The sequence below is a fragment of the Bombina bombina genome, chromosome 4, assembly GCF_027579735.1.
Source record: "Bombina bombina isolate aBomBom1 chromosome 4, aBomBom1.pri, whole genome shotgun sequence".
NCBI lineage: Eukaryota > Metazoa > Chordata > Amphibia > Anura > Bombinatoridae > Bombina > Bombina bombina.
The window spans coordinates 305,472,555-305,495,776 of NC_069502.1; the positions used below are offsets into that span (position 1 = coordinate 305,472,555).

The window sequence follows — 23,222 nt, forward strand, 5'->3', positions numbered from 1 at the left end:
CTACTGGCTATTGCTTCTGCGAACCAAGTTATGTTTTCTTCCTAAGGTTGTGTCAATTCGCAACATCAAGAGATTGTGGTTCCTTTCTCATGTCCTAATCCTTCTTCGTCGAAGGAATGTTTACAACGTATTATGGATGTGGTTTGTGCCTTGAAGTTCTATCTTTGAATTTAGAACTCTGTTTGTTCTCTTTTCCGGGAAGTGTAGGGGTCAGAGGGCCTCTTCGACTTCCTTATCTTTTTGTCTGAGGAGTGTCATCTGTTTAGCATAGGAACAGCGGGACATAAACCTCCTCTGAGGATTACGGCTCCTTCTACAAGAGCAGTGGTTTCCTCTTGGGCCTTCAAAAATGAGGCCTCTATGGATCAGTTTTGTAAGGCAGCTGCCTGGTTCTCCTTACATACTTTTTCCAAAATTTTACAAGTTTGATGTTTTTGCATCTGCTGAAGCAGCCTTCGGGAGAAAGGCTTTGCAGGCTGTGGTGTCCTCAGATTAGGGTCCACCTCTCTTTTTCCCCTCCCGTTAGCATTCTGTGTACTCTAGAGCTTGGGTATATGTTTCCCACAAGTAAGGAGTGCAGCTGTGAACTCTTCCCATATTAAGATGGAAAACATAAATGCTTACCTGATAATTTCATTTCCATCTGTATGGGAAGAATCCACAGCATGGACGGCCCTAAATTTGAAATTATTTTCTTCTGGCACCTTTTTCACCCTAATATTTCTCCTACTTTTCCTTGTTCCCTCGGCCAAATGACTGGGAGGATAGGGGAAGTGGGAGGGATATTTAAGCCTTTGGTTGGGGTGTCTTTGCCTCCTCCTTGTGGCCAGGTTCAGTATTTCCACAAGTAAGGAATGCAGCTGTGGACTCTTCCCATACAGATGGAAATTAAATTATCAGGTAAGCATAATTTGTTATTTTAGTCCTTTTACAGCAAATAAAGGGTTACAATACAGATGCATCAGAAAGGAGACATAAATGCAGATGTTTAAGCAGTGTAGTTTTACCTTGTTAGGCGGGATCAGACTGATATATTTCAAGAAAGTTCTCTGTGAAAAGCTCTATTGGGCTAAAAGAGGCTGCTACCAGGTGATAAATCGGCATAGTACAAATTATTGAGTTGTTGTTCATTCCTGAGAAAGCTTCTCTTTCTGTATGTATTTTGTAATATGACAGAAACAAACACTTCCAGTCTTGTAGCAAAGATACATTGAATTTCTTAAAACATATAGGGCTAGATTACGAGTGGAGCACAAACGTTTGCGCTCAAGTGATATTGGGTTTTTGTGATCAAGTTAATTTGCTCTTGTTTTACAAGTTGAAAGTAAATGCGAACGAGTAAGCGCTATAGCGATTTATGCTAGAACTAGTCCTAAAGCCCGTTCACACGAGCCATTTTTTGCAGTACAGTGGTCCCACCCCTTGCGCTCTCTCCCTCCCCCTCTCTTTTGCTCTCTCCCTCCCCCTCTCTTTTGCTCTCTCTCTCCCCCCTCTCTTTTGCTCTCTCTCTCTCCCCCCTCTCTTTTGCACTATCTCTCTCCCCCCTCTCTTTTGCACTCTTTCTCTCCCCCCACTCTTTTGTGCTCTCTCTCGCCCCTCTCTTTTGCTCTCTCTCTCCTCCTCTCTTTTGAGCTCTCTCTCTCCCCCCTCTCTTTGAGTTCTCTCTCTCCCCCCTCTCTTTTGAGCTTTCTCTCTCCCCCTCTCTTTTGCGCTCTCTTTCTCCCCCCTCTCTTTTGCGCTATCTCTCTCCCCCCTCTATTTTGCACTCTTTCTCTCCCCCCACTCTTTTGTGCTCTCTCTCGCCCCTCTCTTTTGCTCTCTCCTCCTCTCTTTTGAGCTCTCTCTCTCCCCCCTCTCTTTTGAGTTCTCTCTCTCCCCCTCTCTTTTGAGCTCTCTCTCTCCCCCTCTCTTTTGTGCTCTCTCTCTCCCCCTCTCTTTTGCGCTCTCTCTCTCCCCCTCTCTTTTGCACTCTCTCCCCCTCTCTTTTGCGCTCTCTCTCTCCCCCTCTCTTTTGCGCTCTCTCTCTCCCCCATCTCTTTTGCGCTCTCTCTCCCCCATCTCTTTTGCGCTCTCTCCCCCGCCCTCTCTCCCCTCTCTTTTGCGCTGTCTCTCCCCCCTCTCTTTTGCGCTCTCTCTCTCCCCCTCTCTTTTGTGCTCTCTACCCCCCTCTCTTTTGTGTTCTCTCCCCCCCTCTCTTTTGTGCTCTCTCTCCCCCTTCTCTTTTGCGCTCTCTCCTCCCCTCTCTTTTGCGCTCTCTCTCCCCCTCTCTTTTGCGCTCTCTCTCCACCCCTCTCTTTTGCGCTCTCTCTCCATCCCTCTCTTTTGTGCTCTCTCTCCATCCCTCTCTTTTGTGCTCTCTCCCCCCCTCTCGTTTGCGCTCTCTCCCCCCTATCTTTTGCGCTCTCTCTCCCCTCTCTTTTGCGCTCTCTCTCCCCCTCTCTTTTGCGCTCTTCCCCCCCTTCTCTTTTGCGCTCTCTCTTCCCTCCCTCTCTTTTGCGCTCTCTCACCCCCCTCTCTTTTGTGCTCTCTCACCCCCCTCTCTTTTGCGCTCTCACCCCCCCTCTTTTGCGCTCTCCCCCCCCCCTCTTTTGCGCTCTCCCCCCCCCCCCCTCTTTTGCGCTCTCCCCCCCCTCTCTTTTGCGCTCTCTCCCCCCTCTCTTTTGCTGTCTTTCTCCCCCTCTCTCTTTTGCTGTCTTTCTCCCCCTCTCTCTTTTGCTGTCTTTCTCCCCCTCTCTCTTTTGCTGTCTTTCTCCCCTTCTCTCTTTTGCTGTCTCTCTCCCCCTCTCTCTTTTGCTGTCTCTCTCCCCCTCTCTCTTTTGCTGGCTCTCTCCCCTCTCTCTTTTGCTGTCTCTCTCCCCCTCTCTCTTTTGCTGTCTCTCTCCCCCCTCTCTTTTGTGCTCTCTCCCCCTCTCTCTTTTGTGCTCTCTCCCCCCTCTCTTTTGTGCTCTCTCCCCCTCTTTTGTGCTCTCTCCTCCTCTCTTGTGCACTCTCCCCCCTCTCCTCTCTCTCTCTCCTCTCTTTTGTGCTCTCTCTCCCCCCTCTCTTTTGCACTCTCTCCCCCCTCTCTTTTGCTCTCTCTCTCCCCCTCTCTCTGTTGCTGTCTCTCTCCCCCTCTCTCTTTTGCTGTCTCTCTCCCCCCTCTCTTTTGCTGTCTCTCTCCCCCTCTTTCTTTTGCTGTCTCTCTCCCCCTCTCTCTTTTGCTGTCTCTCTCCCCCTCTCTCTTTTGCTGTCTCTCTCCCCCTCTCTCTTTTGCTGTCTCTCTCCCCCTCTCTCTTTTGCTGTCTCTCTCCCCCCTCTCTTTTGCTGTCTCTCTCCCCCCTCTCTTTTGCTGTCTCTCTCTCTCCTCTCTTTTGCTGTCTCTCCCCCCCCCCCTCTGTTTTGCTGTCTCTCCCCCCTCTCTCTCCCCTATCTATCTTTTACCCCTCTTTTGTGCGGCCGTGCCCGGCCACGCCCCTTTCACGGCCATTCATGCATGGCCACGCCCCTTCATGTTGACCACGCCTGTCCACGCCCACTTATGCAGTGGCTGCAGATCAGCTAGGGACTCAAAGGCCAGGTGTGTTTGTCCTTGTGCTGTCTCTACTGCGCATGACAGCTTCGGACAAACACACTTGGCCTTTTATTATATAGGATGATTACCGCGACCTCACAGCTCTGGTTAACTGTTTCGCAAAATTAAAATGTTGCACTAAGCACATCAAAAATACATTACAAAGTACAGTTACACTCATAATAACACTGTCTAATAAAACTATTTAAAAAAAAAATTCACACAAAAGTTATAAGTGCTCAAAGATATGAGGTCTTAGGCAGGCAAAGGGCTTTTACATAGAGATCTATACATATACATGTCTAAAGATATATATGTCTATATATATATGTACTTATGTATTTATATGTGTATATATGTATATTTACAGACATATATACACATATAAACACAAATACATATGTACACATTTATAGACATACTGTATATATGAGTGCATTGGAGCCTTTTGCAGTTAAGTAGATAAAAACATGTAGAATTATATTTATGCAATGTTCATATTTAATAAAGGTTTTTAATTATGTATTTACTGTAAATATTTCACATTCCAATGTTCTGTACTTTTCAGAATATGTTCTATGTATTTTTAAATAGATATTCCTATATATATCTATACCTGTATATAAATATATAAATATATATATATATATGTGTGTGTGTATAGGTATATATGTAGAAATATGTATTTATGAATAAATAGAACATATATTCTGCTATGTGCAGAACATTGGAATGTGAAATATTCATATATGAAAATATGCGTGCGAGAGTGGGGTATTAGTTTTTTTTCCCCGTTTTTTTTCTCCATTGACTTCTATGGGGGAATAGGTTATTGTGCACGCTATATTGTAAGTTCGGATTTTGCGCGCAATGAATTAGCGCGAGCGCAATAACTTTTTACTTTCAACTCATACCAGCGCAACCAGACACAAGCAAAAAATTGTAGCAAAATTAACGTTTAAGTGGGAGCATTCATTTGCGATCCACTCGTAATCTAGCCCATAATCCTTTATTTTTACATCTCTAAAAGCAAAAGCATGTGGATAAAATCTATAAGCAAGTAAATATCAAATTATGTTTCCGGTCAGGTTGAGCATGACATGCCAAACATGTTTCAGGCTATTCCTCAACCCTTGTTCACTGGCATAAATTAGTGCACTGACCAGGACATATTTTTAAAGATCTTAACATTAACTACAGTACCTATAGAAAGGTGTATCTTAAAGAGATATATACCATTTAGTTGTTAAAGACAAAAATAGAAATCTGTACAAATATATAAAATGCTAAAAATAAACTTGTGTAAACATAATACAGATATATGAAAAGAAAATGTATAAAGATATTTTTTAATATGACCCTTGGGGAGTCTCCCTACGGATGATGGGGAAACCAGATGTGGACTCCTTGCCAAATGTGCTTAGAGGACTATGGCTGCACCTCACTAACAAGGCCCAAAAAAGACCGAAACGATTGGGATTGCATGTTTCTTGTTCAGAGAGGGATTGCCTGATAAATATTCTCTTAAGATATAGGTGTTTGTTTGTTGCCTTTTTATCTTATTTATCTGGCTTTAAATCCTTAGGATGTTACCAGTCTACTGCCTGAATGGGAAGACGGTCACTTTTATCTTGCCAAGTACTATGACAAACTTATGCCTATGGTGACAGACAACAAGATGGAGAAGCAGGGAGACCTGATAAGATATATCGTACTACACTTTGGAAGGTGAATAACTCATATAGACTTAGATTTCAGTAACTCAGGCTTTATGGTTTTCAGCACGTATATAAACACCAGATAACAATAAAAGTAGGCGATAGAAAGACATTTCAGATAGGTTTAGAGACTGAGATCCTGTGAATATAGAATTTTTGAGCATATATAGAAAGACATTTCAGATAGGTTCAGAGACTGAGATCCTGTGAATATAGAATTGTTGAGCATATATTTTGTAGATATCAAGTTAGTAGGTATTTTTGCAACCATGTTTCAGTGTACTTTTTAAACCAGATAATATATCAAGAAAAGAAAAATGACTACATTACATTAACCAGCCTTAAATTGCAAATGGCTTCATAGAGTGTTCAATTGGAAATTGTATTCAAGGATCCTCTGAATATTAAAGGGACATTAAACACTAAATAAATGCTAGGTAGAATGATGCATTCAAAGAAAAGATTAGTCTGAGAATAATAGGAAGATGTTTTTTTTTAAGTTTCATTAGCTGTTTAAATATTGACAAAATAAGTGTAAAGTTTTAGTGTCTATAAAACAATGTAAGCTGCCATGTTTTAACTTAGGTTACCCTTCTCTGCTGTGGCCAATTAGGGACAGTTATAAATAGGTCACTAGAGTGTGCAGCCAGTGGCTGTGTGAAATATAACAGTGTTCTGTGCTTCCATTTCTAACAGGAACAGAAAGCTCCCCATTTCAGAATGGAATTACAGGAAAAGGGGACAAAATAAATAATGAAAGTATATTGCAGATGTATTTTTATATATATGATTTATCATTTCATATTATCATCTCAAAGTGTTTAATGTCCTTTTAATATATAAAGAGAGGCAAAATACAAACACCACCAATGATTATGCCTCTAAAGATCTGATAGTTGCCACTTTTGGGCTGTTGTGGCTAAAAGAATATGTAATGTGCACACAATGAAACAAAGAAATACATCAATAGACGAAATCAGCTGCTGATACCTGAACATGAATCTATATATAGTACACCACATATTGCAGAATACTGAAAATAAAAAATGATAACCAGAAACATAGATATCATAAGGTGAAAAACACTGCAAGTAAGAAATCATATTTTAAATATGTAAAGACTTGTTCTAGACTAGTTTAGCTGAATTTAGGCATCAAATAAGGATTAACAACAAGTGGTGAGAAAATCCAAGTTACAGCTCCCGTTCGTTTTCTAACTCCGGTTGAAGTAAGCTTTTTGCACGCGTCGGGTAGCACTCGTATTGCAAGTTGAATGTAAAAAAGTTACAATATTGAGAACTCGTTAACGTATTCCCCCATAGAAGTCAATGAAGCAAAACATTTTTTAAAAACCTAACATCCCACTCATGCACAAAACCAATCGCATTTTCTCAAATGTGCTAACCCGACATGAAATATGAATATTTCACATTCTAATGTTATTCACATAGCAGAATATTTACATAATTCTACATATGCCTAATGGTATTTTGGTACAATATATCTATATCTATCCTATCTATATATATATATATATATATATATATATATATATATATATATATATATATATATATATATATATATATAAGAATCAATATAAATGACAGCCTGTTTCGATTTATTTGGAACTCATCAGTAGGAGATAGATTTCTGGTTGCTGCATTGGTAAAGCTACTTAAAGGGTTAAACCAAAATTCATTAAAATTATGGGGGACATAAAAAACTGAAATTAAAATCCTCCATGTCTCAAAATTAAATATATATATATATATATATATATATATAAAAATATCTATTTCTTTTATGTAATTGGCAAGAGTCCATGAGCTAGTGACGTATGAGATATACAATCCTACCAGGAGGGGCAAAGTTTCCCAAACCTTAAAATGATTATAAATACACCCCTCACCACACCCACAATTCAGTTTTACAAACTTTGCCTCCTATGGAGGTGGTGAAGTAAGTTTGTGCTAAGATTTCTATGTTGATATGCGCTTCTCAGCATTTTGAAGCCCAATTCCTCTCAGAGTACAGTGAATGTCAGAGGGATGTGAAGGGAGTATCACCTATTGAATGCAATGGTTTTCCTCACGGGAAATCTATTTCATAGGTTCTCTGTTATCGGTCGTAGAGATTAATCTCCTACCTCCCTTTTCAGATTGACGATATACTCTCATATTCCATTACCTTTACTGATAACCGTTTCAGTACTGGTTTGGCTATCTGCTATATGTGGATGGGTGTCTTTTGGTATGTTTTCATTACTTAAGACACTCTCAGCTATGGTTTGGCACTTTATGTATTTATATAAAGTTCTAAATATATGTATTGTACTTATATTTGCCATGATTCAGGTTTCAGTATATTTCCTTTTGCAGACTGTCAGTTTCATATCTGGGAAATGCATTTTTTAGGAAATATGTATTTATTACCTGGGGTATAGTCTTTTTTCAATTGACTGTCATTTTAAATGCCAAAGTATATTGCGTCCTTTTTGGCGCGAAGTTACGTTCAATGACGCAAATTCATAATTTCTGGCGTCTTAGACGCCGCCGAGTCCTTTCACAGGGTTGCGTCTTCAATGACGCGAGTGTGTCATTTCCGGATGTTGTTAGCGCCAAAAAAAATATTCTGTTTGTGTTGTGCGTCATACTTGGTGCCAAATATTTTCATTATTTAAAACCCCATTCCTATATGCCTCTTGCCTTTTTTCTCTATCAGAGGGCTATGCTGTTTGCATTTTTTTTTTTCATTCCTGAAACTGCCTTATAAGGAAATTGATCATTTTGCTTTATATGTTGTTTTTTCTCTTACATTTGCAAGATGTCTCAATCTGATCCTGTCTCAGAAATCACTGTTGGAACCCTGCTGCCTGATAACAGTTCTACCAAAGCTAAGTACATTTGTTGTAAACTTGTGGAGATTATATCTCCAGCTGTGGTTTGTAATAGTTGTCATGATAAACTTTTACATGCAGAGAATGTGTCCATCAGTAATAGTACATTGCCTGTTGCTGTTCCTTCAACATCTAATGTACAAGATATACCTGTGAATTTAAAAGAATTTATTGCTGATTCTATTCAGAAGGCTTTGTCTGCCATCTCGCCTTCTAATAAACATTAAAGGCCTTTTAAAACTTCTCATAAAGTTGATGAAATATCAAATGACCGACAACATACTAAATTATCCTCCTCTGATGAGGATCTATCTGATTCAAAAGATCCTTCCTAAGATATTGACACTGACAAATCTACTTATTTATTTAAAATGGAGTATATCTGTTCTTTGTTAAAGAAGTGTTGATTACATTGGATATTGAGGAAACTAGTCCTCTTGATACTAAAACTAGTAAACATTTAAATTCTGTTTATAAACCTCCTGTGGTTATTCCAGAGGTTTTTCCAGTTCCTGATGCTATTTCTGATATGATTTCTAAGGAATGGAATAGGCCTGGTACTTCTTTTATTCCTTCTTCAAGGTTTAATTTTTTATATCTTTTGCCAGCAGTTACATTGGAGTTTTGGGAAAAGATCCCCAAGGTTGATGGGGCTATCTCTACTCTTGCTAAATGTACTACTATTCCTATGGAAGATTGTACTTCTTTTAAAGCTCCTTTAGATAGGAAACTTGAATCTTATCTAAGGAAAGCCTATTTATATTCTGGTCATCTTCTCAGGCCTGCAATTTCTTTGGCTGATGTTGCAGCTGCTTCAACATTTTTGGAAAATTTAGCGCAGCAAGAATTGGATTCTGATTTGTCTAGCATTGTTCGCTTGCTTCAACATGCTAATCATTTTATTTGTGATGCCATTTTTCATATCATCAAAATTGATGTTAAATCTATGTCTTTAGCTATTTTAGCTAGAAGAGCATTGTGGCTTAAATCTTGGAATGCTGACATGACTTCTAAGTCTAGATTGCTATCTCTTTCTTTCCAAGGTAATAAGTTATTTGGTTCTCAGTTGGATTCGATTATTTCAACTGTCACTTGGGGAAAGGGAGTTTTTTTGCCTCAGGATAAAAGACCTAATGGTAAATCTAAAGCTTCTAACCGTTTTTGTTCCTTTCGACAAATTAAAGAACAGAATCCTAATCCTTCCCCCAAGGAATCTGTTTCAAGTTGGAAACCTCCTTCAAATTGGAATAAATCCAAGCCATTTAAGAAACCAAAGCCAGCCCCCAAGTCAGCATGAAGGTGCAGCCTTCATTCCAGCTCTGCTGGTAGGTGGCAGATTAAGATTTTTCAAGGATGTTTGGACAAATTCTGTCCAAAATCAATGGATTCTGAGTATTGTCTCTCAGGGGTACCGAATAGGATTCAGAGTAAGACCTCCTGTGAGAAGATATTTTCTCTCACGCATCCCAACAAATCCAGTAAAGGCTCAGGCTTTCCTGAAGTGTGTTTCAGACCTGGAGTTTTCAGGGGTAATCATGCCGGTTCCGTTTCAGGAACAGGGTTTGGGGTTTTATTCAAATCTATTCATTGTCCCAAAGAAAGAAATATCATTCAGACCAGTTCTGGATCTGAAAATTTTGAATCGTTATGTAAGTGTACCAACTTTCAAAATGGTGACTATAAGGACTATTCTGCCTTAGGTTCAGCAAGGTCATTATATGTCCACAATAGACTTACAGGATGCATATCTTCATATTCTGATTCATCCAGATCATTATCAGTTTCTGAGATTCTCTTTTCTAGGCAAGCATTACCAATTTGTCTCTTCCTTTTGGCCTAGCGACAGCTCCAAGAATCTTTTCAAAGGTTCTCTGTGCCCTACTCTCTGTAATCAGAGAGCGGGGTGTTGCGGTGTTTCCTTATTTGGACGATATCTTGGTATTAGCTCAGTCTTTACATTTTGCAGAATCTCACAAGAATCAACTAGTGTTGTTTCTTCGAAAACATGGTTGGAGGATCAATTTACCAAAAAGTTCTTTGATTCCTCAGACAAGGGTCTCCTTTTTAGGTTTCCAGATAGATTCAGTGTCCATGACTCTGTCTCTAACAGACAAGAGACGTTTTAAATTGGTTTCAGCCTGTCGGAAACCTTCAGTCTCAGTCATTCCCTTCAGTAGCTATGTGCATGGAAGTTTTAGGTCTCATGACTGCAGCATCGGACGAGATCCCCTTTGCTCGTTTTCATATGAGACCTCTCCAGCTTTGTATGCTGAACTAATGGTGCAGGGATTATACAAGGATATCACAATTAATATCCTTAAATCCCAATTTTCGACTATATCTGACTTGGTGGTTAAATCACCATCGTATAGTTCTAGGGGCCTCTTTTGTTCGTCCAACCTGGACAGATGCAAGTCTTTCAAGTTGGGGAGCTGTTTGGGGATCTCTGACAGCACAGGGGGTTTGGAAATCTCAAGAGGCGAGATTACCAATCAATATTTTGGAACTCTGTGCGATTTTCAGGGCTCTTCAGATTTGGCCTCTGTTGAAGAGAGAATCGCTCATTTATTTTCAGACAGACAATATCACAACTGTGGCATATGTCAATCATCAGGGTGGGACTCACAGTCCCCAAGCTATGAAAGAAGTATCTCGGATACTTGCTTTGGCGGAATCCAGCTCCTGTATAATTTCTGCGGTTCATATCCCAGGTATAGACAATTGGGAAGCGGATTATCTCAGCCATCATACTTTACATCCGGGGGAGTGGTCCCTCCATCCAGATGTGTTTTCTCAGGTTGTTCAGTTGTGGGGTCTTCCAGAAATAGATCTGATGGCTTCTCATCTAAACAAGAAACTTCCCAGGTACCTGTCCAGGTCCAGGGATCCTCAGGTGGAAGCAGTGGATGCGTTGACACTTCCTTGGTGTTATCAACCTGCTTATATTTTCCCGCCTCTAGTTCTTCTTCCAAGAGTGATCTCCAAAATCATCATGGAGCAATCGTTTGTGTTGCTGGTGGCTCCAGCATGGCCTCACAGGTTTTGGTATGCGGATCTTGTTCGGATGTCCAGTTGCCAACCTTAGCCACTTCCATTAAGGTCGGACCTTCTGTCTCAAGGTCCGTTTTTCCATTAGCATCTTAAATGATTCAATTTGAAGGTATGGAAATTGAACGCCTAGTGCTTAGTCATAGAGGTTTCTCTGACTCAGTGATTAATACTATGTTACAGGCTCGTAAATCTGTTTCTAGAAAGATTTATTATCGAGTTTGGAAGACTTATATTTCATGGTGTTCTTCTCAAATTCTCTTGGCATTCTTTCAGAATTCCTAGAATTTTACAGTTTCTTCAGGATGGTTTGTTTAAGGGTTTGTCTGCAAGTTCCTTGAAGGGACAAATCTCTGCTCTTTCTGTTTTATTTCACAGAAAGATTGCTAAGCTTCCTGATATTCACTGTTTTGTACAATTTTTGGTTCGTATCAAGCCTGTCATTAAATCAGTCTCTCCTCTTTGGAGTCTTAATTTGGTTTTGAAGGCTTTACAGGCTCCTCCATTTGAGCCTATGCATTCTTTGGACATTAAACTACTTTCTTGGAAAGTGTTGTTCCTTTTGGCCATCTCTTCTGCTAGAAGAGTTTCTGAATTATCTGCTCTTTCTTGTGAATCTCCTTTTCTGATTTCTCATCAGGATAAGGCGGTTTTGCAGACTTCATTTAAATTCTTACCTAAGTTTATGAATTCTAACAACATTAAAAGAGAAGTTGTTGTCCCATCCTTGTGTCCTAATCCTAAGAATTTTTTGGAGAGATCCTTACATTCTTTGGATGTAGTAAGAGTTTTGAAATATTATGTTGAAGCTACTAAAGAGTTCAGGAAGACTTCTAGTCTGTTTGTTATCTTTTCTGGTTCTAGGAAAGGTCAGAAGGCTTCTGCCATTTCTTTGGCATCGTGGTTAAAATTATTGACTCTTCAAGCTTATTTGGAGTCGGGTCAAGCCCCGCCTCAGAGAATCACAGCTCATTCTATTAGAGCAGTCTCCACTTCGTGGGCTTTTAAGAATGAAGCTTCAGTTGATCAGATTTGCAAAGCAGCAACTTGGTCTTCTTTGCATACATTTACTAAATTCTACCGTTTTGATGTATTTGCTTCTTCGGAAGCAGTTTTTGGTAGAAAAGTTCTTCAGGCAGCTGTTTCAGTTTTATTCTTCTGCTTATGTTAAGTTTTTCTTTTCATTTATGAGAATAAACTTATTTCTCCTGTTAAGTGTAGTCAGTCCACGGGTCATCCATTACTTATGGAATATTTCTCTTCCTAACAGGAAACTGCAAGAGAATTACCCAGCAGAGCTTGCTATAAAGCTCCTCCCCTCACCTGTCATACTCAGTCATTCTCTTGCAGCCTAACTAGATAGGAAGCTGTGAGAGATCTGTGGTGTTTTTTAACTTAGTTTATTTCTACAATCAAAAGTTTGTTATTTTTAAATGGCACCGGAGTGTGCTGTTTATTCTCAGGCAGCTTTAGAAGAAGAATCTGCCTGGGTTTTTTTCTATGGTCTTAGCAGACGTAACTAAGACCCACTGGCTGTTCTCATCTGAGGAAAAGTGAGGTAACTTCAGAGAAGGGGAATAGCATGCAGGGTCCCCCTGCAACAAATAGGTATGTGCAGTAAATTATTTTCTGAGGAATGGAATTGACTGAGAAAATACTGCTGATGCCATTGTAAAGTAAGTTCAGCCTTAAATGCAGCGATAGCGACTGGTATCAGGCTGATGTGTGTGTGTGTGTGCACTGAATGTATTTTCTAAGGAATGGAATTGACTCTGAAAATACTGTAAATACTGAAATAATGTATGAGCCTTAACTGCAGTAAAAGCGACTGGTAGCAGGCTTATTAATAATAATACATAACTTTCAAATGTATGTTTAAAACGTTTACTGGCATGTTAATCGTTTTTTGTGAGGTACTTGGTGATAAAACTTATTGGGGCTTGATTTTTACCACATGGCCATTTTTGTTTTCTGCATAGAAACAGTTTCTGAGCTTCCCCACTGTTGTAATATGAGTGGGAGGGGCCTATTTTAGCGCTTTTTTGCGCAGTAAAAATTCAGTCACAATCTGTCTACTTCATCCTCCATGATCCAGATCGTCTCTAGAGAGCTCAAGGGTCTTCAAAATCCATTTTGAGGGAGGTAATCAGTCACAGTAGTCCTGTGACAGTGTATTTGACTGTGAGAAAAACGTTAATTATATAATTGTTATCCGTTTTTGGGTACTAAGGGGTTAATCATCCATTTGCTGGTGGGTGCAATCCTTTGCTAACTTAATACATTTACTGTGAAAATTTGGTTGCTATAACTATTTTTGTTCATTGTTATTTCAACTGTGTCAGTTTTTCTGTGCTTCTTAAAGGCACAGTAACGTTTTTTATATTGCTTGTAAATTAATTTTGAAAAGTATTTCCAAGTTTGCTAGTCTCATTGCTAGTTTGTTTAAACATGTCTGACTTAGATGAATCTCTTTGTTCACTATGTTTAAAGGCCAATGTGGAGCCCAATAGAAATTTGTGTACCAATTGCATTGATGCTACTTTGAATAAAAGTCAATCTTTACATGTAAAGAAATTATCACCAGACGACGAGGGGGAAGTTATGCCGACTAACTCTCCTCACGTGTCAGTACCTGCGCCTCCCGCTCAGGAGGTGCGTGATTTTGTGGCGCCAAGTACATCAGGGAGGCCCTTACAAATCACTTTGCAAGACATGGCTACTGTTATGACAGAAGTATTATCTAAGTTGCCAGATTTAAGAGGCAAGCGCGATAGCTCTGGGTTAAGGATGGAGCGCGCGGATGAGATGAGAGCCATGTCAGATACTGCGTCACAGTTTGCAGAACGTGAGGACGGAGAGCTTCATTCTGTGGGTGACGGATCTGATCCAGGGAGACTGGATTCAGAGATTTCTTCTGTTAAGTGTGATCAGTCCACGGGTCATCATTACTTCTGGGATATTACTCCTCCCCAACAGGAAGTGCAAGAGGATTCACCCAGCAGAGCTGCATATAGCTCCTCCCCTCTACGTCACTCCCAGTCATTCTCTTGCACCCAACGACTAGATAGGATGTGTGAGAGGACTATGGTGATTTTATTTAGTTTTATTTCTTCAATCAAAAGTTTGTTATTTTTTAATAGCACCGGAGTGTGTTATTCCTTCTCTGGTAGAATTTGAAGAAGAATCTACCAGAGTTTTTTACTATGATTTTAGCCGGAGTAGTTAAGATCATATTGCTGTTTCTCGGCCATCTGAGGAGAGGTAAACTTCAGATCAGGGGACAGCGGGCAGTTTAATCTGCAAAGAGGTATGTAGCAGTTTTTATTTTCTGACAATGGAATTGATGAGAAAATCCTGCCATACCGACATAATATCATGTATGTATTTTTTACATTTGAGTATTCTGGGGAATGGTACTTCAATAGAATTACACTGTGTATATAATCTCTAGCCTATTTGGTTTTTTACTAATTTATGTTAAACGTTTTTTGCTGGAATGTAAAATCGTTTTCATTTTCTGAGGTACTGGGTGAATAAAATGTTTGGGCACTATTTTTCCACTTGGCAGTTGCTTTATCTAATTATGACAGTTTACTGATCTCTCTCACTGTTGTGCGTGAGGGGGAGGGACCTTTTTTTGGCGCTTTTGCTACGCATCAAAAATTTCAGTCAGAAGCTCATTGTTTTTTCCTGCATGTTCCGGTTTATCTCTACAGAACTCAGGGGTCTTCAAAGCTTGTTTGAGGGAAGTAATCTAACAGAGCTGTGAGATTGTAGTTGACTGTGATAAAGAAACGTTTATTCTTTAACTTTTTTATGCCATCAGGGTTAGTTATTCTTTGCTAATGGGAACAAGCCTTTGCTAAAATTGTGTTTTGTTTTGCAAAGTTTATTTGATTTCAACTGTTATATATCTTCTGTGCTTCTTAGGCACAGTACGCTTTTTCATTGTATTTATTTGAATAATATTTCCAAGTTGCAAGTTTAGTTGCTAGTGTGTTAAACATGTCTGATTCAGAGGATGAGACCTGTACTATTTGTAATAACGCCAAAGTGGAGCCCAATAGAAATTTATGTACTAACTGTATTGATGCTACTTTAAATAAAAGTCAATCTGTACAAATTGAACAAATTTCACCAAACAACGAGGGGAGAGTTATGCCGACTAACTCGCCTCACGTGACAGTACCTGCATCTCCCACCCGGGAGGTGCGCGATATGGTGGCACCCAGTACATCTGGGCGGCCATTACAAATAACATTACAAGATATGGCTACTGTTATGACGGAAGTTTTGGCTAAATTACCAGAACTAAGAGGCAAGCGTGATCACTCTGGGGTGAGAACAGAGTGCGCTGATAATGCTAGGGCCATGTCAGATACTGCGTCACAACTTGCAGAGCATGAGGACGGAGAGCTTCATTCTGCGGCTGACGGTTCGGATCCAAACAGATTGGATTCAGATATTTCAAATTTTAAATTTAAGCTGGAAAACCTCTGTGTATTACTAGGGGAGGTGTTAGCGGCTCTGAATGATTGTAACACAGTTGCAATACCAGAGAAAATGTGTAGGTTGGATAAATATTTTGCTGTACCAACAAGTACTGACGTTTTTCCTATACCTAAGAGACTAACTGAAATTATTACTAAGGAGTGGGATAGACCCGGTGTGCCGTTCTCACCCCCTCCGATATTTAGAAAGATGTTTCCAATAGACACCGCCACACGGGACTTATGGCAAACGGTCCCTAAGGTGGAGGGAGCAGTTTCTACTTTAGCTAAGCGTACCACTATCCCGGTGGAGGATAGCTGTGCCTTTTCAGATCCAATGGATAAAAAGTTAGAGGGTTACCTTAAGAAAATGTTTGTTCAACAAGGTTTTATATTGCAACCCCTTGCATGCATTGCGCCGGTCTCGGCTGCAGCGGCATTCTGGATTGAGTCTCTGGAAGAGAACCTTACTTCAGCTACGCTGGACGACATTTCGGACAGGCTTAGAATACTTAAGCTAGCTAATTCATTCATTTCGGAAGCCGTAGTACATTTAACTAAACTTACGGCTAAGAATTCCGGATTCGCCATTCAGGCGCGCAGGGCACTGTGGCTAAAATCCTGGTCAGCTGATGTAACTTCTAAGTCCAAATTACTTAATATACCTTTCAAAGGGCAGACCTTATTTGGGCCCGGTTTGAAAGAAATTATCGCTGACATTACAGGAGGTAAGGGCCACGCCCTGCCTCAAGACAAAGCCAGACCTAAGGCTAGACAGTCTAATTTTCGTTCCTTTCGGAATTTCAAAGCAGGAGCAGCATCAACTTCCACTGCTCCAAAACAAGAAGGATCTGGTGCTCGCTTCAGACAAGGCTGGAGACCTAACCAGTCCTGGAACAAGGGCAAGCAGGCCAGGAAACCTGCTGCTGCCACTAAAACAGCATGAATTGAGGGCCCCCGATCCGGGATCGGATCTAGTGGGGGGCAGACTTTCTCTCTTCGCCCAGGCTTGGGCAAGAGATGTCCAGGATCCCTGGGCGCTAGAGATAATATCTCAGGGATACCTTCTGGACTTCAAATACTCTCCTCCAAGAGAGAGATTTCATCTGTCAAGGTTGTCAACAAACCAAACAAAGAAAGAAGCGTTTCTACGCTGCGTACAAGAGCTGTTGTTAATGGGAGTAATCCATCCAGTTCCACGATCGGAACAGGGACAAGGGTTTTACTCAAATCTGTTTGTGGTTCCCAAAAAAGAGGGAACTTTCAGACCAATCCTGGATTTAAAGATCCTAAACAAATTCCTAAGAGTTCCATCGTTCAAAATGGAGACTATTCGGACAATTTTACCCATGATCCAAGAAGGTCAATACATGACCACAGTGGATTTAAAGGATGCTTACCTTCACATACCGATCCACAAAGATCATTACCGGTATCTAAGGTTTGCCTTTCTAGACAGGCATTACCAGTTTGTAGCTCTTCCATTCGGATTGGCTACAGCTCCAAGAATCTTCACAAAGGTTCTAGGTGCTCTTCTGGCGGTACTAAGACCGCGGGGAATTTCGGTAGCTCCGTACCTAGACGACATTCTGATACAAGCTTCAAGCTTTTAAACTGCCAAGTCTCATACAGAGTTAGTACTGGCTTTTCTAAGGTCACATGGATGGAAGGTGAACGAAAAGAAAAGTTCACTCGTTCCATTCACAAGAGTTCCCTTCCTGGGGACTCTTATAGATTCTGTAGAAATGAAGATTTACCTGACAGAGGACAGGTTAACAAGACTTCAAAGTGCTTGCCGCACCCTTCATTCCATTCAACACCCGTCAGTGGCTCAATGCATGGAGGTAATCGGCTTAATGGTAGCGGCAATGGACATAGTACCATTTGCTCGCTTACACCTCAGACCACTGCAACTATGCACGCTAAGTCAGTGGAATGGGGATTACTCAGACTTGTCCCCTTCTCTGAATCTGGATCAAGAGACCAGAAATTCTCTTCTATGGTGGCTTTCTCGGCCACATCTGTCCAGGGGGATGCCATTCAGCAGACCAGACTGGACAATTGTAACAACAGACGCCAGCCTTCTAGGTTGGGGCGCCGTCTGGAATTCTCTGAAGGCTCAGGGACAATGGAGTCAGGAGGAGAGTCTCCTGCCAATAAACATTCTGGAATTGAGAGCAGTTCTCAATGCCCTCCTGGCTTGGCCCCAGTTGACAACTCGGAGGTTCATCAGGTTTCAGTCGGACAACATCACGACTGTAGCTTACATCAACCATCAGGGAGGGACAAGAAGCTCCCTAGCAATGATGGAAGTATCAAAGATAATTCGCTGGGCAGAGTCTCACTCTTGCCACCTGTCAGCAATCCACATCCCGGGAGTGGAGTACTGGGAGGCGGATTTCTTAAGTCGTCAGACTTTTCATCCGGGGGAGTGGGAACTTCATCCGGAGGTCTTTGCCCAAATACTTCGACGTTGGGGCAAACCAGAGATAGATCTCATGGCGTCTCGACAGAATGCCAAGCTTCCTCGTTACGGGTCCAGATCCAGGGATCCAGGAGCAGTCCTAATAGATGCCCTGACAGCACCTTGGGACTTCAGGATGGCTTATGTGTTTCCACGCTTCCCGATGCTTCCTCGATTGATTGCCAGAATCAAACAGGAGAGAGCATCAGTGATTCTAATAGCGCCTGCATGGCCACGCAGGACTTGGTATGCAGACCTGGTGGACATGTCATCCTGTCCACCTTGGTCTCTACCTCTGAAACAGGACCTCCTGATACAGGGCCCTTTCAAACATCAAAATCTAACTTCTCTGAAGCTGACTGCTTGGAAATTGAACGTTTGATTTTATCAAGACGTGGGTTTTCTGAGTCAGTTATTGACACCTTAATACAGGCTAGGAAGCCTGTTACCAGAAAGATTTACCATAAGATATGGCGTAAATACCTATATTGGTGTGAATCCAAAGGTTACTCTTGGAGTAAGGTTAGGATTCCTAGGATATTGTCTTTTCTACAAGAAGGTTTAGAAAAGGGTTTATCTGCTAGTTCATTAAAGGGACAGATCTCAGCTCTGTCCATTCTGTTACACAAACGTCTGTCAGAAGTGCCAGACGTTCAGGCTTTTTGTCAGGCTTTGGCCAGGATTAAGCCTGTGTTTAAAGCTGTTGCTCCGCCATGGAGTTTAAACCTTGTTCTTAACGTTTTACAGGGTGTTCCGTTTGAACCCCTCCATTCCATTGATATAAAGTTGTTATCTTGGAAAGTTCTATTTTTAATGGCTATTTCCTCGGCTCGAAGAGTCTCTGAGTTATCAGCCTTACATTGTGATTCTCCTTATTTGATTTTTCATTCGGATAAGGTAGTTCTGCGCACTAAACCTGGGTTTTTACCTAAGGTAGTCACTAACAGGAATATCAATCAAGAGATTGTTGTTCCTTCTTTGTGTCCAAATCCTTCTTCGAAGAAGGAACGTCTTCTGCACAATCTGGATGTAGTTCGTGCCCTAAAGTTTTACTTACAGGCAACTAAGGAATTTCGACAAACGTCTTCCCTGTTTGTCGTTTACTCTGGTCAGAGGAGAGGTCAAATGGCTTCTGCTACCTCTCTTTCTTTTTGGCTTCGTAGCATAATTCGTTTAGCCTATGAGACTGCTGGACAGCAGCCTCCTGAAAGAATTACAGCTCATTCTACTAGAGCTGTGGCTTCCACTTGGGCCTTTAAGAATGAGGCCTCTGTTGAACAGATTTGCAAGGCTGCAACTTGGTCTTCGCTTCATACTTTTTACAAATTTTACAAATTTGACACTTTTGCTTCCTCTGAGGCTATTTTTGGGAGAAAGGTTCTTCAGGCAGTGGTTCCTTCTGTATAAAGAGCCTGCCTATCCCTCCCGTCATCCGTGTACTTTTGCTTTGGTATTGGTATCCCAGAAGTAATGATGACCCGTGGACTGATCACACTTAACAGAAGAAAACATAATTTATGCTTACCTGATAAATTCCTTTCTTCTGTAGTGTGATCAGTCCACGGCCCGCCCTGTTTTTTAAGGCAGGTAAATATTTTTTTTTTTTTAAATTATACTCCAGTCACCACTACACCCTTGGTTTCTCCTTTCTCGTTGGTCCTTGGTCGAATGACTGGGAGTGACGTAGAGGGGAGGAGCTATATGCAGCTCTGCTGGGTGAATCCTCTTGCACTTCCTGTTGGGGAGGAGTAATATCCCAGAAGTAATGATGACCCGTGGACTGATCACACTACAGAAGAAAGGAATTTATCAGGTAAGCATAAATTATGTTTTCCACTTTTAAATTTAAGCTAGAGAACCTCCGCACATTGCTAGGGGAGGTATTAGCGGCTCTGAATGATTGTAACACGGTTGCAATTCCAGAGAAATTATGTAGGTTGGATAAATACTATGCGGTACCGGTGTATACTGACGTATTTCCTATACCAAAAAGGCTTACAGAGATTATTAGCAAGGAGTGGGATAGACCTGGTGTGCCTTTTACCCCTCCTCCCATATTTAGGAAAATGTTTCCTATTGACGCCACCACACGAGACTTATGGCAGACGGTCCCTAAGGTGGAGGGAGCAGTTTCTACTTTAGCTAAGCGTACCACTATCCCGGTGGAGGATAGTTGTGCCTTTTCAGATCCAATGGATAAAAAATTAGAGGGTTACCTTAAGAAAATGTTTGTTCAACAAGGTTTTATTTTACAGCCCCTTGCATGCATTGCGCCTGTCACTGCTGCGGCAGCATTCTGGTTTGAGTCTCTGGAAGAGGCCATTCGCTCAGCTCCATTGGATGAAATAATGAACAAGCTTAAAACACTTAAGCTAGCTAACGCATTTGTTTCTGATGCCGTTGTGCATTTAACCAAACTTACTGCTAAGAACTCCGGATTCGCCATTCAAGCGCGCAGAGCGCTATGGCTTAAATCCTGGTCAGCTGACGTTACTTCTAAATCTAAATTGCTTAATATTCCTTTCAAAGGGCAGACCTTATTCGGGCCCGGCTTGAAAGAAATTATTGCTGACATTACGGGAGGTAAGGGCCATGCTCTACCTCAGGACAGGGCCAAATCAAAGGCCAAACAGTCTAATTTTCGTGCCTTTCGTAACTTCAAGGCAGGAGCAGCATCAACTTCCTCCGCTCCAAAACAGGAAGGAGCTGTTGCTCGTTACAGGCAGGGCTGGAAAGTTAACCAGTCCTGGAACAGGGGCAAGCAGGCCAAGAAACCTGCTGCTGCCCCCAAGACAGCATGAAGAGAGGGCCCCCTATCCGGAAACGGATCTAGTGGGGGGCAGACTTTCTCTCTTCGCCCAGGCTTGGGCAAGAGATGTCCAGGATCCCTGGGCGTTGGAGATCATATCCCAGGGATATCTCCTGGACTTCAAGACTTCTCCTCCACGGGGGAGATTTCATCTTTCAAGGTTATCAGCAAACCAAACAAAGAAAGAGGCATTTCTACGCTGTGTACAAGACCTCTTACTAATGGGGGTAGTCCACCCAGTTCCGCGGACAGAACACGGACAGGGATTCTATTCAAATCTATTTGTGGTTCCCAAAAAAGAGGGAACCTTCAGACCAATCTTGGACTTAAAAATCCTAAACAAATTTCTAAGAGTTCCATCATTCAAAATGGAGACTATTCGAACCATCCTTCCCATGATCCAAGAGGGTCAGTACATGACCACGGTGGACTTAAAGGATGCCTACCTTCACATACCGATTCACAAGGACCATTACCGGTATTTGAGATTTGCCTTCCTAGACAGGCATTACCAGTTTGTAGCTCTTCCCTTTCGGCTCCATGAATCTTTACAAAAATTCTAGGATCACTTCTGGCGGTACTAAGACCGCGAGGCATAGCGGTGACTCCGTACCTAGACGACATTCTGATACAAGCGTCAAGTTTTCAAACTGCCAAGTCTCATACAGAGATAGTTCTGGCATTTCTGAGGTCGCATGGGTGGAAGTTGAACGTGGAAAAGAGTTCTCTATTACCACTTACAAGAGTTCCCTTTCTAGGGACTCTTATAGATTCTGTAGAGATGAAAATTTACCTGACAGAGGCCAGGTTATTAAAACTTCTAAATGCTTGCCGTGTCCTTCACTCCATTCCACACCCGTCAGTAGCTCAGTGCATGGAAGTAATCGGCTTAATGGTAGCGGCAATGGACATAGTACCATTTGCGCGCCTGCATCTCAGACCGCTGCAATTGTGCATGCTAAGTCAGTGGAACAGGGATTACTCAGATTTGTCCCCCCTACTAAATCTGGATCAAGAGACCAGAGATTCTCTTCTATGGTGGCTCTCTCGGCCACATTTGTCCAAGGGGATGACCTTTCGCAGGCCAGATTGGACGATTGTAACAACAGACGCCAGCCTTCTAGGCTGGGGAGCAGTCTGGAATTCCCTGAAAGCTCAGGGATTATGGACTCAGGAGGAGAAACTCCTCCCAATAAATATTCTGGAGTTAAGAGCAATATTCAATGCTCTCCTAGCTTGGCCTCAGTTAGCAACTCTGAGGTTCATCAGATTTCAGTCGGACAACATCACGACTGTGGCTTATATCAACCATCAAGGGGGAACCAGAAGTTCCCTAGCGATGTTGGAAGTCTCGAAGATAATTCGCTGGGCAGAGTCTCACTCTTGCCACCTGTCAGCGATCTACATCCCAGGAGTGGAGAACTGGGAGGCGGATTTTCTAAGTCGCCAGACTTTTCATCCGGGAGAGTGGGAACTTCATCCGGAGGTCTTTGCTCAACTGGTTCGTCGTTGGGGCAAACCAGATCTGGATCTCATGGCGTCTCGTCAGAACGCCAAGCTTCCTTGTTACGGATCCAGGTCCAGGGACCCGGGAGCGGTGCTGATAGATGCTCTGACAGCCCCTTGGGTCTTCAACATGGCTTATGTGTTTCCACCATTCCCAATGCTTCCTCGTTTGATTGCCAAGATCAAACAGGAGAGAGCTTCGGTGATTCTGATAGCGCCTGCGTGGCCACGCAGGACCTGGTATGCAGACCTAGTGGACATGTCGTCCTGTCCACCGTGGTCTCTGCCTCTGAGACAGGACCTTCTAATTCAGGGTCCTTTCAAACATCCAAATCTAATTTCTCTGAGGCTGACTGCATGGAGATTGAATGCTTGATTCTATCAAAGCGTGGTTTCTCGGAGTCGGTTATTGATACCTTAATACAGGCTAGGAAGCCTGTTACCAGAAAAATTTACCATAAAATATGGCGTAAATATTTACATTGGTGCGAATCCAAGAGTTACTCATGGAGTAAGGTTAGGATTCCTAGGATATTGTCCTTTCTACAAGAGGGTTTAGAAAAGGGCTTATCTACTAGTTCGTTAAAGGGACAGATTTCTGCTCTGTCTATTCTTCTACACAAACGTCTGGCTGAAGTTCCAGACGTTCAGGCTTTCTGTCAGGCTTTAACTAGGATTAAGCCTGTGTTTAAGTCTGTTGCTCCGCCGTGGAGCTTAAACTTAGTTCTTAATGTTCTT

The 23,222-nt window shown here is 41.8% G+C and overlaps 1 protein-coding gene across 1 annotated transcript in view; it reads left to right on the forward strand.

Annotated features, from left to right (window-relative positions):
* ATR (ATR serine/threonine kinase) overlaps positions 1-23,222 on the forward strand; it is a 455,512-nt gene that overhangs the window by 310,952 nt on the left and 121,338 nt on the right. Inside the window, exon 37 of the mRNA XM_053711664.1 lies at positions 5,136-5,278. Coding sequence (XP_053567639.1) covers positions 5,136-5,278 — 143 coding nt within the window. The remainder of the gene's footprint in view (positions 1-5,135; positions 5,279-23,222) is intronic.